The 17906-nt window shown below is 51.2% G+C and overlaps 1 protein-coding gene and 1 long non-coding RNA gene across 4 annotated transcripts; both read right to left on the bottom strand.

Moving 5' to 3' along the window:
- Window positions 1-979: 979 nt before the first annotated feature.
- LOC128399547 (uncharacterized) lies at window positions 980-4778 on the bottom strand. Its single transcript, XR_008327235.1, has 2 exons — window positions 2535-4778; window positions 980-2500 (listed from the first exon to the last, which is right to left on the bottom strand). It is a non-coding gene; the product is annotated as an uncharacterized LOC128399547 (long non-coding RNA).
- A 3069-nt stretch (window positions 4779-7847) lies between these two features.
- Window positions 7848-17699, bottom strand: LOC128399545 (zinc finger protein 500-like). 3 transcript variants are annotated; one of them, XM_053361114.1, is made up of 4 exons: window positions 17479-17699; window positions 11921-12935; window positions 10380-10581; window positions 7848-9156 (listed from the first exon to the last, which is right to left on the bottom strand). In XM_053361114.1, the coding sequence occupies exons 2-4, from the start codon at window positions 12743-12745 to the stop codon at window positions 8510-8512; spliced, it is 1674 nt and encodes a 557-aa protein (XP_053217089.1). In that variant the 5' UTR covers window positions 12746-12935; window positions 17479-17699; the 3' UTR covers window positions 7848-8509. The 3 variants fall into 3 exon arrangements, with proteins under 3 accessions (XP_053217089.1, XP_053217087.1, XP_053217088.1); XM_053361112.1 differs by having other exon boundaries at window positions 7848-9159; window positions 17479-17697; XM_053361113.1 differs by lacking the exon at window positions 17479-17699 and adding an exon at window positions 16754-17145 and having other exon boundaries at window positions 7848-9159.
- Window positions 17700-17906: the final 207 nt, after the last annotated feature.

The raw sequence follows: 17906 nt of genomic DNA, 5'->3' as shown, positions 1-17906 counted from the left end.
CTGGGGGTTAGGGTTAGGGGGCGCAAATCCACGGGTTAGGGGTGCAAATTACTTGCCTTGCCCCGGGTTCTGACAACCCACGCTACGCCACTGCCCCAAATAATCCTGGGAACGGCAGTTGGGCCTGGAGAGTTGTTGGGACCCCCCTATCCCCCTCCCAGAGCTACAGTACCAAGAGCGCTAACCATCAATCCCACTTCCCAAGGAACTGTGGGAATTGTAGCTCTGTGAGGGGTCTTCTCACAGCATTTATGTCTGCTGCTGCTTTTACAGTTCCTGCCTGAAGAACAAGCATCTTGGGACTGAGGCAATAAGCAGGTTGTGCTGTAAATGACAGGTTGTAATACAGTGGTACCTCGGGTTAAGAACTTAATTCGTTCTGGAGGTCTGTTCTTCAACTGAAATTGTTCTTAACCTGAAGCACCACTTTAACTAATGGGGCCTCCCGCTGCTGCCGCACGATTTGTGTTCTCATCCTGAAGCAAAGTTCTTAACCCGAGGTAATATTTCTGGGTTAGCAGAGTCTGTAACCTGAAGCGTATGTAACCTGAAGCATCTGTAACCCGAGGTACCACTGTACTGGAACTGAGGGCCTATGAATGAAGTGGACAGACAGAAGTTTCAGAACAGGGATGGGGCCTGAAAGTCCTAGGGAAAAAATGGGACATTCCAGAATCAAATCGGAAATCGTGATGGCTTCTGTAAATCTGGGGTTGTCCCTAGACAATTGGAGGGTCTGGTAGCTGCTGCTGTCAGTGATCCAGGTGTCCTAATGCCATGCCCCCCGACTCTCACCAAGGAACAGCCTCCCATCCAGTAACAAAAAAGCACTGTTAAAAGAGGAACGACATTTCTTTTTAAAGGCATCCTTCCGATAAAATATTCACCCATCTATCCTCGCTGCTGAGTTTTTAAAAGGCATGCAGTTAAGGGAGCGCATTATGAAACTTGTGAAAAGGGGGGAGGGGAACCAGTGAGAGAAACAAAAATGTGAGATGTTTAATTTCTTCAAATTAATCCATACAAATGAAAATAAAATCCAACTTCTTTTAAAAAAAGGAAACTGTCCAACTGGGCCAGCCCCAATATTCAGTTTCTAGTAGGAAAGGCTTGTGGGGGTGGGACAGATCTGGCCTGCAGGCTGCTAGCTCCTCACTCCTGCTCAGATCATAGAATAACAGAATCATAATCAAATAGCTAGACGAAGAACAAGGGCAACCTTATCCCAAGGAACAAACATGGTACTGGATGATACTGCTTTTCTGCTCTTTGGTGTTACGACTTTGTGGGAGGAAATCTCCCTTCTACCATGGCAGAGACTTTGCTAGTGGCTGTCAACCTCCAAGTAGCCAGGACTGAAGAAATGTTGAAATAAAACAAAGCTACAAAGAATTACTACGTAACTGGGTTGTCAACAAACAATGACCAAGAGGTGGAACTTAGGCCTTGTTAAAGGCCTGGCAGATGGTGGTAGGAGCAGAGCCAGTGCTTGTATTAAACTGGAGGCAGAGTGGGCCAGTGGCCCTTCCTTTTTGTGAACACTCCCTTAGCTACTGTTCTTGAACGGCTATGGGGAGCATGGGGGCATGATTTGACTTAAATTTGGGACAGTCAATGGGTAGGACTTGTGGATTTCACTAAGCCTGTATCTTTTCCCTCATAATTTGAGTGGAGCCTCATTTTCACTCCCATGGTTAGTACTTGCTGATATGCTGGTTTACACCTTAGCCAAGGAGTGAAGGAATTGTAGAGGGTTTTTATGAGTATACAACCTCCACAGGTGACACCATTTTTTGTAATCTGGTGAAATCCCCACTCAGATACAGGGCAGAGTCCTCAGACCGTCTTGCACTTCAGACTTTTTTGCACTCAGCGCCTTGGAATTACGTGGGTAACAGTGACAGATCTCATCCCCGAAACCCAGCCCGAAACCTGGGAGATTATTCTGCCTTCTCCTTAGCTCAGAGAAGGCATCAGAGGATCTTCCTGGCCCTCATGTGGAGCCTCTTGGAAGAGCATTGAGGAAGTTCCCTCAACACTCACATGGATTTGGAGTTTGAGAGAAGGCTTGTCCCTTTGGTATTTATTCGTTCTGAAAAAGCCTCCAGAGCTCAGCGGGACATTTCTCCCCCATTACAAGGAGAAGTAAAGCGAGTGGCAAGTGCAAATTCTGGCTGGCTACCAAGGCCGGCTCCAATTTGTGGGTCTCTGCTCGCCTATGAGGAGGCACAGACCTGCACCCACCAGCCACACACATCTTGCAGTCTCTTGCAGCCAAGTATGAAATGGTGAGCTTCACAGTCTGGCTTAGTGGGTGGGTGGGTGTGTATGTGTGTGATACAAGTTCAAGTGTGTTCATGAAGTGGGAAATCACACTTTGACTCCAGGCGTTCTAATTTTACTCCAAAAATTCTGAAAATCAGCTCCAAAATTGTGGCTTTTGCACACACACACACAACCACCCTCCTGGAAGTCAAGAGTGCCTGACTACTGTTTTCCCCTGGCTGCTTGGCACCCAAAGCGCAGGAGGAAACCAGGCTGCTTGGCACTGGCCCCCTTTCCCCCTATCAACATCCACCCACTTCATCTAGGTAACAAATTGTCAGACACTGCAGTAACCCCCAAATTATTCCTCGTCAATACTTGCCCAACCTCTGCTGGTATAAAATTAGGAGTATATGTGAGATGTTTGGCGATCCAAGTATTAAAAGAACATTCCCAAAAGAGTTACTTACGATTCCTGGACTTTGCTTCGGTGCTTATGATGACTGTCAAAACGACCTAATAAGGTCCTACATGGCTGATACTAGGGGTGGGATTCAACACAAGTCCTACTCCAAGCAGACCCATTTAAGCTAATGGACATGGTTAACTTGGGTTCGTTAACTTCAATGGGTCTCCTACAAGAAGGAGTTAGTTGACCACCGCCCTATGTGTTCTCGAGTCCTCCCTTCTGACCCATCGGTACAACTCTGATGATGTTTATACCAGCAGAACACTCCCCTCTTCACTACCCGACTAGTCTAGGACTTGGTGAGCCCGCTATCCACTGTTAAAATCTTCAAATAAGATCTCTCGGCTTCACAGCCGCCCTGAGAAACTGGACAGTCTTGTAGGTCCACGAGGCAGCCACTCTCTGGTAAAAGCTGGCTTCTGAGATAACAGCAGCTTGCTGTGAGCTGCATATATTTGTTTTTTAAAAGGGGAGGACTCAAAAATTCTGCATGAAGAGACAATGAAGCCTGGGCCCAGTATGGTTTGTGCAAATCCAAACATATTTGCATATATTTGGGTGTGGAGGGGTTTGCATAAATTGCATAAATGAGGGAAGAGTGGAACAATCACTGACTAGCTGGATGTTGGCTGGAAGAAGAGAGAAGCAAGGAGGGCACAGAAGAGTAAATAAAAAGTATGATACTGTTCCAAGCCTTGCCTATCACGTAGAGTGGACAACAGGTGGACTAGAACAGTGTTTACCAAATTTGCGTCTCCTGCTTCGGATGAACCACAACTCCCATCATCCCTAGCAAGCAGGACCAGTGGTCAGGGATGATGGGAACTGTAGTCCAAAAACAGCTGGAGACCCACGTTTGGAAGACACTATACTAGAATCATGAATGGGAATTGTGGGCTTTCTGAGTGGGCTTTGCAGGAGTCTGAAGATGGCAGGAACTCAAGAGGTTTGGGGAGTTTCCCCATTCTCCCCTCTTGTGGCCCTTCATATTCACAGTCCCTCATTTTTAACAGGGCGATACTAAGAAAGGACTGAAAGGCTCGCAGAATTAGCCTCATCCCACCAGCTCATCCTCACCAGCAAAGGGCTCTTTAACCCCTTCTGTAACCCCAGAGGGTGAACAGCAAGCAGAGGCCTCTCAGCTCCCGTTTACTATCAGGGCACCTGCTGGGAGAAGAAAAAGAGAAGGGCATTGCCACACTTTGCCAGGACGCTGTCTGCCGCCTACAGAGCCAGGCTGGCAACCTGCCTCTGGTATCATGGCAGCAAAATGCAAGCACTCTTACTGTCCCTCTTTACCAGGGGCTGTTCCTATTTCCTGGTCCCCATAAATGTCGCTGTTATCGTTGGCATCTGTTTGTCTCAAGACACAAATAAATCACTGCCTCCACTTTGCCTCTCGCCTTTCGCATTTCAAAGCTATTCAAACAGGGAAGCGGCCTGTGTGTCTGGGGTGCTGTAGGGCAGGGATGGAGAACCTGTGGAACCCCCCTGACTTCCTTGGACTCCAACTCCCATCAGCCTCAGGCAGCATGGCCAATGGTGAGGGGTGAGGGGAACTGGGAGTCACAAGGATCGGGGAGGGAAAAGAGGGGGCTTCTTCCTTTTTAACTTGTTCCTCAACAGTCCAGCGTCAGGGAAGAGCAGTGAGGTGGCCAAAGTTGAGTATGTTAGTACATTGTGGGGGGGGGGGTGAAAGGAAAAAGGGGTCTCCAAAAGGTCCCCTCTGAAATGAGTGAATGGGCAGTAACATGGCAAGTGCAATTCAATGTAACAAGTGTCCTGCGTAAACCAAGCCTGATGAGGAACGGTAGAGGGATTTGGGGAAGTTTAGCTTATAAATTATAAAGGTAAAGCTAAAGGGACCCCTGACCATTAGGTCCAGTCATGTCCGACTCTGGGGTTGCGGCGCTCATCTCGCTTTATTGGTCAAGGGAGCCGGAGTACAGCTTCTGGCTGTACCTTCCCGCCGGAGTGGTACCTATTGATCTACTTGCACATTGACATGCTTTTGAACTGCCAGGTTGGCAGGAGCAGGGACCGAGTAATGTGAGCTCACTCCGTCGCGGGGATTGGAACCGCCAACCTTCTGATTGGCAAGTCCTAGACTCTGTGGTTTAACCCACAGCGCCACCTGTGTCCCTCTTATAAATTATAAAGGTAAAGGGTAAAGGGGCCACTGACCATTAGGTCCAGTCGTGACCGACTCTGGGGTTGTGGCGCACACTTCTCGCTTTATTGGCCGAGGGAGCCGGCGTACAGCTTCCGGGTCATGTGGCCAGAAGGACTAAGCTGATTCTGGCGAAACAGAGCAGCACACGGAGACGACATTTACCTTCCCGCCGGAGTGGTACCTATTGATCTACTTGCACTTTCTGCTTTCAAAGTGCTAGGTTGGGAGGAGCAGGGACCAAGCAACGGGAGCTCACCCCGTCGCAGGGATTCGACCCGCTGACCTTCTGATAGGCAAGTCTTAGTCTCTGTGGTTTAACCCACAGTGCCACCCACTTCCTATAAATTATAGGCATCTTCAAATATCCTAACAGCTGTCACATGGAAAATTGAGCAATTTCTCTTTAGAAGCTTCCTGTTGGTGCTGGGCTGCTGTTTCTTTTCCTAGAGATCCACCCAAAGAATCTTGTCCCACCGTTTGCTGGACCCAGCACCAAATATTGAACAATGAAGAGCATCTGACTCCTATCCACATTGCCAAACTCCCCAAATGTAACATATTGCGGGTGGGGCTGAGAATCTAGTTCAGCCTACTGAAAAGTATGAACAACTGAAGTGTTCGTGCAAGACATAATAATTTTATGGGAATAAACATAGGAACAAACTTAAAACAACTTGCAAGGTCAAAAGAAAGAACGTAACACTTAGCCAATCTGTAGTTCAGCCCAGTCTAATTGGTGATGTTAAATTTATGGGAGAACCAAGCTGGATGTTTAGAAATACATTTCAAGGCTCCTGAACTGGGGCCCAGTTCCAAACTGGACCATTTCCTACCAATCCTGAAATAAGGAAGAATTTTTATGTTGTTGATTTGCCTATGTTTGAGTGATTCAATTAGGATTCCAGGGGAAATGGTCCAGTTTGGAACTGGCTCCCAGTTCAGTACCCTATAAATATATTCCTATTAATCCTGTCTGGGTCTCCCACATATTTAACCTTACCAATTACACTAGACTTTAGATTGTGCAAGTGTTATTCTTTCTTTTGATGTTCCAAGTTATTGTTTGGAGTCTTCTTCTCTGTTTATTCCCATAAACCTATTTATGTGAAAGTCTTGCATGAATGCAGCGATGCACGGCATAAAAAGGGCTCCTCGGTCTCCGACGGCACCAAAGAAGTTGAAGTGCAAGGATGGTGCCGAGCGGAGTCAGCCAGAGCCACGTGCAGCCCGTTTGGGCCGAGATCCCGTCCCTTCCTGAGAACATCAGCGCGGGGGACAGGTAAGCCCGCCCCGTCGGCCAGGGACCCTTTCCCGATGGCGAGGCCATGGCCCGACCCTTCTCCTCTTTACTCTCGTTTCCCGCAAGCTGACCTTCTTCTCCCCCTCCTCCCGTAACACCGGCCCCTCCAGGGAGCACGTCTCCGGGGGATTAGGCCGCCTCAACGTGGAGATAATCCTCCGCGCCCTCGGCTACCTGAGCACCGTAATCGTCCACAACCTGCTCAGGGAGCCCCTCAACTCCAGGGTGAGTCTCTCTCCCTCCCCGTCACGTGGGTTCCTCTTTCGCCCCTTGGCGCCGCTCCGTCCTCTCCGTCTAACGCTCCTGCCTTCGCTTCTCCCGCAGCTGCCGAGCCCAGACATCCAGGTGGTAATAGACGTCAACGTCCAGGCTCCTAGATAACAGCGTCATCGTCTCCATCGACAGCCGCCCGTCATGCTGACCTCCACGTACCGCTAGGCCAGAGAAGCAGCCGCACCCTCCGCAGAAGTGCCGCCTGGACGTGGCAGCCTCGCCCCCCCCCCAATAAACCTGCTTTTAGCTCTCACTGCTCTCCCCGAGTCTCCTTAGGACACATGTATTTTGTTTTTTAAAAGGGGAGGACTCAAAAATTCTGCATGAAGAGAAAATGAAGCATGGGCCCAGTATGGTTTGTGCAAATCAAAACATATTTGCATATATTTGGGTGTGGAGGGGTTTGCATAAATTGCATAAATGAGGGAAGACTGGAGCAATCACTGACTAGCTGGATGTTGGCTGGAAGAGGAGAGAAGCAAGGAGGGCATACGAGAATTTTAAAAAGTATCATATTGTCCCAAGCCTTGCCTATCATGTAGAGTGGACAGCAGGTGGACTAGAACAGTGTTTCCCAAACTTGGGTCTCCTTCTGCAGATGAACCATAACTCCCATCATTCCTAACAAGCAGGACCAATAGTCAGGGGTGATGGGAACTGTAGTCCAAAAACAGCTGGAGACCCACGTTTGAAAGACACTATACTAGAATCATGAATGGGAATTGTGGGCTTTCTGAGTGGGCTTTGCAGCACTCTGAAGATGGCAGGAACTCAAGAGGTTTCAGGAAGAGATTTTTGGAGTTTCCCCTTTCCTCCCTCTTGTGGCCCTTCATACTCACAGTCCCTCATTTTCAGCAGGGCGATGCTAAGAAAGGCCTGAAGGGCTGGCAGCATTGGCCTCATCCCACCAGCTCATCCTCACCAGCAAAGGGCTCTTTAACCCTTTCTGTAACCCCAGAGTGTGAACAGCAAGCAGAGGCCTTGGCAGGGATGCTTTCCTTACGTACATCACCTGCTCAGACTCCAATTTTGCATGTGTTTCGACTCACACAAGGGAGCTCACAGACGAGTCAAGCAAGTTAATAGCTTTGGAAAATCCTCTGTTGCACAGAACATGAAGAGCCCTTTGCTACATTGGAGGAAAAGGCCAAGGTGTGCAAGTAGCAAGGGATGGCGTTTCTCTGGGACAGGGGGGCAACGCTGAGGGCCAGATGGAATGCCTGTGGGGCCCTTTGAATGCCAGCTGCCAATCCCAAGCATTTGAGGCAGGGGAGAGCTCCTGTTACCATAACGTCCAGACACCCAGATTCTCAGTGCCGTCATTGTCACCTCCTCTTTGTGTACTTCCGTACCAGTGAAACCCTGTGTTGACAACTCTCCTGTTTATCAAAGCTGTAATTTCCACCACCACCCAGAAAAAAACAAAGTACCAGAGCAGCTTCCCCAAGAGGGATCTCCACTGTTCTGAAGATTCCCCGCTTCCCCAAATACAGAATGGACCGTCTTCTCTAAAAAATACATTGCTTTTGTTTTGCTACAAAGGTATGATCTTGGCATACGGAAATACAGGCTGTGTTATGTAACAATAAACCTGTCTAGAGGACTAGAAGATCTATCGCTATCGCCTTTCCTATAAAAAAGAGAAAAAGAGAGAGAGAGAGAGAGAGAGAGAGAAGAGACATTCAGCTGGTGCCACCACAATGTTATCGGTTCAAGAAGCCAAGCCAAGCAAGACTGGGCATCTTCTTGGACCGCTCAGTCTGGTTGTGCTATGGAGCTTCTGGCGAGACACAAAATGGGATCCGGAAACCAGCCACACTGTCCCTCCCGCTGTGCACGTAAATAGAATTCATTCTAACTAAGCCATCCCTGACAGATAATGATCTGCAGACGTCAAGCTGAAGGGACACCAGTCATCTGGCCCACAACAGCACCAAACTTGGCGGTGAGCACAGTCCACGCTTTGGTCCCCGGCGAACTCTTGGCGCAGGGCAATTCGGGTTTCCTTCCGTCGGGGGAAGATCTTCCGCTAAGTCGTGTGGGTTCTCCGATGCCGAACGAGGTGCGAGTTCTGCCCGAACTTCTTCCCGCACTCAGGGCATTTGTACGGTCTCTCCCCCGTGTGGGTGATCTGGTGGCGGATGAGGTCGGAGCTCCAGCGGAACTTCTTGCCGCATTGGCTGCACCCGTAAGGGCGTTCTCTGGCGTGGGACGCTCGGTGCCTGGTCAGCTCCGAGCTCTGGTAAAAGCTCCGGCTGCACTGGGCGCAGCGGAAGGGTCTTTCCGAGGCGTGGGTCCTCTGGTGCCGGGTCAGCTGGGAGGTGTGGCCGAAGCACTTGCCGCACTGGGGACACTGGTGGGGCTTTTCCCCTGTGTGGATTCTCTGGTGGGTGAGCAGGTGCGAGTTGCGGCTGAACGTTTTCCCGCATTCTGAGCACCGGTGGAGGGGCTTTCCTGCCGGGTGGGATGCTCCACTGGGGACGGGGCACGAAGCCGGATTCTCTCCCGTTTCACCGCACCTCTCTTCGCGAGGCTGGCTGGCTCTCTCGCCGCCACGGTTTTCAGCCGCCACATTCTCCTGGGAATTCCCGGACGGAAACACCCTGGGAGGCTCCACTTCCATGGCACCTCCCTGCAGAGGGTTCTCCTCTCGGCTCCCGTTTACCATCAGGGCACCTGCTGGGATAAGAAAAAGAGAAGGGCATTGTCACACTTTGCCAGCACGCTGCCTGCGCCTAAGAGCCAGGCTGGCAACCTGTCTCTGGTATTGTGAAAGCAAAATGCAAGCACTCTTGGTGTCCCTCTTTATTAGGGACTGTTCCTATTTCCTGGTCCCTATAAATGTTGCTGTTATCGTTGGCATCTGTCTCGAGACACAAATAAATCGCTGCCCCTGCTTCGCCTCTCACTTTTTGCATTTCAGGAACATCAAGCTGAAATGCTCTTTGTGCAGAGTTACTAGCATGGCTGTTCTTCAGGATTCACCCTCCCTCATCTGGGCTCTAGATATTAAATCACCACACGGAGAAATGGGTGCATCTTGTCTGCAGTGCCAAATAAGTGGAAACGGCAGGGAAGCGGGCTAAGCCTTCGGAGGAACGTAAAAGCTATTCAAACAGGGAAGCGGCCTGTGTGTCTGGGGTGCTGTAGGGCAGGGATGGAGAACCTGTGGAACTCCCCTGACTTCCTTGGACTCAAACTCCCATCAGCCTCAGGCAGCATGGCCAGTGGTGAGGGGTGAGGGGAACTGGGAGTCCAGCATCATCCACAAGGCCCCAGGTTTTCCCCACCCTGTTTGCACCCTGCATTGAAAATCATTCTCCCTAGTCACACCCTCTTCTGGTCCTGCTTTGCACCCTTCCCTGAGTGATTTTGGACTGGCTAGCGTGTGTCCTTGACCTCTGCTAAGGCCTCTTCCTAGGCTAGATGGGAGGATGGTGTGAGGTGCGTGTGTACACAAACCAGATTACTGCACACAGGTAAAAAAATATTATTAATATTATTAATTTAGTTATACCCATTTCCCCCTGATTGTTGCTCTGCCCAATTTGGCCACTGGCGTGCAGCCCTCAAATGTTGTCCAGAAGGTAAGGTGGCACTCAGGCTAAAAAAGTTTCCCCATCGCTAATGCAGACTCTGCATGTGTATGAGCCAGACTATAGGTGGGTTGCCTGCATGGCCAGTTGCTTTCTGGTGCTGATGAGAGCCACAGTCCAAAACATCTGGAGAGCACCAGGTTGGCCTGTGTTTTATGAGAAAGGCAAGTAAAAACTGAAACAAACCAAGAGGACTGGGTCCAGCAACCTTCAGTCTCTGGGCATAGGAAAACATCCCCAGAACCTCCCATTGCACCCAAAGCCTCCTCCATTAAAACCAGGGGCTCCTCTTGTATTTCTTACCTGTTTCCTGAAGTCCTCGGGGCTCCTGTTTGGGGATGCAGGGCATCTTGAGAGCAGGGATGAGGGGAGGCTGGTTTAGTGTTACTTCTGTTGAGGATAAGCAGTCGAGATGGGGCAGCAGTGGGGCAGGAGGTTCCCATGGCGCTCCGGGCAGAATCATCTCTTGCGGGCTTACCTGCTCAACTTTCACCCGTACTGTAACCTGGCAATGAGGGACAACAACATGCCATTAGGAAGGAAACAGTCTCCTTCAAGGCCCCCCCATCACCTTTGAAGTACAGGAAGGAAGAAACCGTGACCCTCCAGCTATCGCTAGACCAGCTCCCAACACTCCTGACTCTTGGACACTGATGGGAGTTGTCGTAGGGGCACAGCTTTCTCCCCTTTTGCTTTATTTAGCTTTTTCTTGCAAGGAAAATGCTTCAGTCCTCTGCTCATTTAAGTTAGCCTTTTCTGCACCTTTCCAGCTCTGCAATACCCTTCTGAGAGCAAATGAACACCAGCCTGCACATTCCCCTTCTCGACTGTCTTCCCTTGTTATCCTTCAAATATTTTAGACCAGGTGTGGATCACCTCCTGCCCTCCAGACGCTGCCCATCTCCCACAATTCCTGGCCACTGTTAATGCTTCCTGGGGCAGATGGGCGTTGTAGTTCCAGCAACATACGTAGGGCCAATGGTTCTTTTAAACCCGCGGTTCCCAACGGTGCACACGCACCACAGGGGGGCAATTTGATTTTTAAAGGGGGCAATTTGAGAATGAGTTATTAACAGTTAATGGCTTTTTAGGCTTCTTCCACATGAATAGTTCACTTTTTGAATAATAAGAATTATATGTCACAGGGATTTTAGAGATGCGTAGGTGGGGCATGGCCAAAAAAAGGTTGAGAACCACTGTTTTAGACTGTACACCCCTTGGGGCAGGGACTTGTCTCTCTTTATTTATGTGAAGTACTGAACACTTGGGACACGGGTGGCGCTGTGGGTTAAACCACAGAGCCTAGGACTTGCCGATCAGGTCGGCGGTTCAAATCCCCGCGACGGGGTGAGCTCCCGTTGCTCGGTTCCTGCTCCTGCCCACCTAACAGTTTGAAAGCACCTCAAAGTGCAAGTAGATAAATAGGTACTGCTCCAGCGGGAAGGTAAACAGTGTTTCCGTGCGCAGCTCTGGTTCGCCAGAAGTGGCTTAGTCATGCTGGCCACATGACCCGGAAGCTGTACGCCAGCTCCCTTGGCTAATAAAGCGAGATGAGCGCCGCAACCCCAGAGTCGGTCACGACTGGACCTAATGGTCAGGGGTCCCTTTACCTTTTTTACTGGACACTTGGTTAAGGGTTTTATACAGAAACGTCTTGCTGGATTCTTGAGAAAACTTCTGGAGGTGTCGTTGGGGGAACTAGGATACTATAGGGACTGTGGCTGGAGGCTCCCTTATTATTTTTATTATTTTTATTTTTATTATTATACCACCCTTCATTGGAGGATCTCAGGGTAGTCCACAAAATAAAACCTCTCTGTCACCATGACGTAAAGCGTCCTCACCTGTTGCTCCCACATGCCTGCCTCTCGCCGTCCCATCTGGTAGCCTTCCACTAGTGCCACCGCCTGGGCACACGTCTCTGGGCCTCGCTCCCACACCCAGTTCTGGATCTCCTGGGGCAAGATGGTCAGGAACTGCTCCAGGATCAGCAGCTCCAGGATCTGCTCCTTAGTGCGGCTCTCGGGCTTCAGCCAGCGGCGACAGAGCTCCCTCAGCCTCCGGCAAGCCTCCCGAGGGCCTTCTGAGTCCTGGTAGCGGAACTGCCGGAAGCGCTGGCGCTGCATCTCCACGCTGGGCCCGGCCTCCCCTCGCAGGCTGGAGGACTTCGACTTCCTGTGGTCACCCCGGCTGCTCCTGGCGTCCAGGCCGTTGTGGGGCGGTTGGCCTTTCCCGCTGAGGGCCGGCATGAGGCGGGTCACCCACTCACCCCTCGGCCACTGGCAGGTTTCGGCCGCCCTCTCGAAGGACGACAGGTAGGCCTCGATGTCGTCCACAGGCGCCAGCTCGGGGAGCTGGAGGTTCCCCCAGGCAGGTGGCGGGGGCGGCACTGCCACGGGGGTCTGCACCATCTCCTGGCACTGAACCTCCCACAGCTGCGGGATGGGGTCGCTTCTCACCTGAGGAGGGGTTGCCCACCTCAGTAAATCGCTAATGGTGCCAGCCTGGACGACGAGGGGGGCCTTTCCTGCGGCGTCCCATTCCCACCCTGCTTCGGGGCACGGAGGACCAGGTTCCTCCATCTTCACCCGCGGCGGCAGCGTGTCTTCTAACGGGTACAAAAAATGGAGGCCCAGCGCCGGAGGAGGCACTTCCTGTGTGGCGGCCATTTTCCCTCCAACCTTCCCCTCAGCAAAAAGGAGGAATCCCCTGGCCGGTGCCGACTGGGGCCAGTCAGAAGAGGCTGTTGAGACAATCCACACGTCTCCGTGAGCCGGACAAGGGTGAAAAGGGTCGGCAGCCGACAAATGTTACCTTAACACTGGTGAAGTGATGATGCGGCAGCAAGAGGACTCCTCCCTGAAACATAAAGCCAAAATACCACTGAGAATTAGGCTCGTAAGAAACGGGATCCACCCCAAAGCGGCCGAGAACTGTCTGCACCCCTGTTGCATTAGGTCAGTAGGAGTTTGGAATTCAATTAGTGTCTATGTCCTTTTAAATGTTTCTATGACCTTTTACATGTGTTTGTAGAAGGGGGAGTTATCATTTTGTTTTACCTATTTATTTTGTGCTTCTATCCTGTATTTTTATCTTGCAAACCAACCTGAGATCTTCGGATGAAGGACAGCATATAAATTGAATAAATAATAATAAAGAAAATGGGGCCTGCAGCAAAACGCTGCAATGCTGAGTGCTGCTTTTCAGGATTCTAGATACTCTGTGCCATTCCTTCTGCCCCCAAACCTCTACCCCAAGTCAATCAGGATCCTAAAGCCCCTTTCCCCCCTAAATTTTTTAACTTTTTTTGGTACTTCTACAAACTTTGGGGTCTCTCCCCCCGCTGAGCCTGCTGACCTCTTCTTCTTGTGCATTTTGGTCACATAAGCATCAGCACTCACAACCTGGAGATAAAACGTAGACAGAATACCAGGCATTGATAGACCCTCCCTTCCTCCAGAAATGTACCTAATCCTCTTTTAAAGCCACCCAGGTTGGTGGCCATCACTCCATCTTGTGGCAGGGAAGACCACACGCCAGCAATTCCCAAACTCACCCCCCAGCCCTGGACCACTTGCAAATTGCCAAGAGTCTCAGACAGCAGACCATTTAATGATTTTTCCACCGGCTGTAGCAATTGTAATGCACTGTGCTAGACGCGGTACGATTTTTTAAAACTGTGTTTCTATTGCTTCTTTTATTCCATACCTATTTTATTGCAATGCAACCCGAATTCCACAGAACTCAACTTGTAATACAATGCAAGAAACGCAAGAAGCAATAAAAATACAGTTTGAAAATATTTAAGGCAATGACTCACTGCACTGCCTCCCATTTCTGGCCACAAATCCACAGCCACGCCACAGACCAGAGTTTGGGAACCCCTGCTGTAGATGAAGCACCCATTGCATGAAAAAGTGCTTCCTTTTATCCTTCCAGTGTCTGCTGCCAATGGATTTCTTTTGAGAAAACCTGAGTTTTATCTTCATGTGGGGAGGGGAAGGAATTTCTAGCTATCCATTTTTTCCACATTGAATGAGAGCACCCTTCTTAGGAACACGGGGCAAGTGGTAGTTCTCTCCTCAAAGCTAGGGCACAGTAAAAACTAGTGATAGGGCAGGATAATGCAGTACTTTGCCTCTGAGGATCAAAGCACTACTGCTTTAAAATGTTCCGGGTGTAACTGTGCCCTGGAATGCACATTTCTGCACCATTACTTGCTCTCTCGCGGCTGACAGGTCATCTACAGAGCCTCTGAGCCAGAGAGAATAATATACTGACACTTTATTTAAAAAGATAAAGAGCACGTGAATTGCCTTCCTGGGCCAGACCAAAGGTCCCTTTAGTTCAGCATTCTGAAAGTGCCTGGCCAGGTGGGAGGGGCCTCAGCTCATGGGCTTTGTCTGCAGAATGTCCCAGGTTCAATCCTCAGGATCTCCAGTGAAGCAGGAAACAAATGATCTCTGCCTAAGACCACTGCTACTTGGGAGTAAAATACTGGGCTAGGCAGACCTTGCCTGACCTAAGGGCGGCATGGTAGCTCAGAGTAGAAAGGTCCCAAGCTCAATTCTTAGCATAGTGGGTTTCTTGTTATTTTAAGGAAAATGATCAGTAAGTAGCTGATGTGGGAAGGGGGAGGCAATACTTATTTCTGCCCTGGAGAGCTGCTGCCAGTTGGAGGAGCCAGTACTGCATTAGATTAGCAACTAGTCTGACCTGGTCTAAGGCAGCCTCCTAGGATTTTTAAGGGTCCACAAGCCAATGGAAAGCCAGCAGTCATCACAGCATCCCATGAAGATGAATGACAGAAGCTAATCACGCAACCTTTTGCCAGTCCTGTCACTCCAGGGGGCAGGACTAGAACCAATAGGTGGAAATTGCAAAGCAGCAGCTAAACAGGAGGAGAGACATCCTAACAGCGAGAGATGCTTAGTTCTGGGGAAATGTCCCTAGGGAGAAAGTGGGCTCTCCTTCACTGCGGATTCTGCACTAAGCAGAATTCTATGGTTCCTGCATCTAATTCCAATCACTTCCATTGGATAACTCCATGTGGCACGACTCAAAGGCCTGGAAACGATGCCTTATGAGGAACGGCTAAGGGAGCTGGGCATGTTTAGCCTGGAGAAGAGGAGGTTAAGGGGTGATATGATAGCCATGTTCAAATATATAAAAGGATGTCACATAGAGGAGGGAGAAAGGTTGTTTTCTGCTGCTCCAGAGAAGCGGACACGGAGCAATGGTTCCAAACTACAAGAAAGAAGATTCCACCTAAACATTAGGAAGAACTTCCTGACAGTAAGAGCTGTTCGACAGTGGAATTTGCTGCCAAGGAGTGTGGTGGAGTCTCCTTCTTTGGAGGTCTTTAAGCAGAGGCTTGACAACCATATGTCAGGAGTGCTCTGATGGTGTTTCCTGCTTGGCAGGGGGTTGGACTCAATGGCCCTTGTGGTCTCTTCCAACTCTATGATTCTATGATTTAAATGTGCCAATTCAGAGCACCAAACCACTGTGAGCTGCCTGATACCAATTCTTAGGGATTCTTTGACAAGGTTCGTCCACTAAGACCATGGGAAGTCTGGGAATTATGCCCAGAATCCCTTGCAAGGTTTCAGAGGATGCTGGGGTGCGTGTGAAGTACTTGGGTTATGCACACATCTGGGTCACACCTCCCAAGTAATGCGCTGCTTCCCAGCTGCTCCAAGAAACCGCTTGGGGTGTTTGCAGAACATAGAAAAGGCCCTGCTGCATAAGACCAAAGGCCCATCTTGCTTCCTATTGTGTCGTAAGAATGGAAGAAAAGCCCTGTTGGAGCAGGTTGATGTCCCATCTAGTCCAGCCTCCTGCTTTCACACTGGCCTGACAGATGCCTTTGGGAAGCCCACAAGCAGAGTCTGAACACAGTGCTCTCATTTAGCTTACAATGAACTGGGCCTATGCTCCATTCATTTTTTCTTTTCCTAATCTCTTTTTAAAGACATCTAATCGAGAAGCAGCAAAATACATATGTTAAGTGTGTGCCTCAAATAAAGTACTTTTTTGTGGCGGGTCAGTCTGGAATCTCCTGCCAATCTATTTCATCAGATGAACCTTGAGCTATAGTGCTATGGGAGGGGATGCGGGAGAACGGACTTCTCACCACGCACCAAGAATGAACAGGCAAGAAGCAATTCTGGTCATGCTTAAACACACAGCCAGGGTGTGTCAGGGAGATCCACCCCCCCCCCAATGGACACACCACAAAAGTCCCTTGTAAGAGTTCACAAGCGCGTATGGACCAACGCATATCTGTATGTCACACACAGCATATGCCATACTGCTAACGTATAGGGCAGTCCTTTGGACTAAGCACCCACTCTAATATTCCCTGCCACCCACACATAATCCTATCACTGGATGGGATGATGGAGCGAATTCTACCCCTCATGCCCAATACGCCCCCTTAAATGTCACAATGGAGCTGTGCTCCTTGACTCGCATCCCCTCGCCTTTCTTTGTTGCCATCCCATTTCGCCAAGCATATGGGAGACCAGCTTAGGAGGCTAGCTTGAGCCTATAAAACTCACTCTCCCTGAGATCCCAAGGAATTTTGACTCTCAGGATTCTCCAGTGGCTCTTCCAGGAAAAAGTCTCCTGAGGACCAAGAAGTCCTGGCCCTGGCACATCAGATTCCCACTTACATTTCCCTGCAAATAAATCCAAGAGTCCTGGCTCCCAGCCCTAATTCTAAGAAGTTTTATCTCTTCCTTTTTATAAGAGTGCTGCTTCTAATCTTCCACGCTCTGTCTCCCTAAGGCAGGGATGGAGAATCGGCAGGGCCTCCAGAGGGTGCTGGGACCGGGACGCCCATCCCCCTTGACCACAGGCCATTTTGGCTGGGGCTGATGGGAGCTGGAGCCCCACAACATCTTGGGCGGAGGGCGCAGGTTCTTTCCCTTGCCCTCTAAGAGCACCGAGGAGCCCAGCCTCGCGCCTCTCTTCCTAAGGAAACCAGCAGTCCTGCTCCTAATCTGTGAAAACTATAGCCGGTCCCGCTCCCAGAAGTCCTGGCTCCGGCCTCTAAAAAGAACCCAGGAGTCCTACCTCCACCTTCCCGCCCGCACCACCCCCCCACAACACCCCGATCTTAGGAAGCCTGGTGGAGCCCAACCCCAAATGCGAGAACTAACGGGACCCGGACGAGTGCCGCAGCCTCCCCCTCCTCCTTCCCTCGGGAGAACCCAGGCGTCCTGGTGCCGCTAAAGCCCCGGGACCTGCGAAAGGGAATCCCGGCTCCCGCTTCCTCCCCGCAGGGACCCAGGAGTCCCGGCTCCAGCTCCGCCCTTTGTTCCGTCCCCCGCCCTCGCCCCGCGCTCCGCTCGCCGGCTGTGCGCGTCTTGGCGCGCCCCGGGCCCGGCTCCGCTACCTGGGCCGGGGCGCCTCCCGCGCGGCGCTCGCTCTCTCAGGGCTCCGGAGGCGGCGGCGGCGGCAGCGTCTCCGCCTCGAGTCCCGCGGCGCCCATCGCGCGCTGCCCGGCCCTGCCCGCGCGCCGCGCCAGCCCCGCTCGCCTCGCTTCGCCCTGCCCTGGAGGTGGCCGCCAGGTTGGTTCCCGGGCTGCGCCGGAGAGGCTGGGGTTAGTCCCCCCTCCGCAGGGCGGGCACTGGCTGCGATCTCTGTCAGTCACCGCCGAAAGGAAGGGGAAGCCGGCTTGGGACAGCCCCTCGCCCAAAGCGGCAGGGAGGGCGGGCCGGCGAGGGAGGGAGGGAGGCAGGCCGGGCAGGGCCGCCTTTGCCACGATTGCTCCGCGCTGCAGGCGCCGCGGCCGGGATTGCGCGCAGCCGGGTCGAGGAGGGC

Source organism: Podarcis raffonei, chromosome 13, assembly GCF_027172205.1.
Source record: "Podarcis raffonei isolate rPodRaf1 chromosome 13, rPodRaf1.pri, whole genome shotgun sequence".
Taxonomy (NCBI): domain Eukaryota; kingdom Metazoa; phylum Chordata; class Lepidosauria; order Squamata; family Lacertidae; genus Podarcis; species Podarcis raffonei.
Note: the sequence above shows the minus strand (reverse complement) of the source record. Positions and strands in the feature narration are given on the sequence as shown.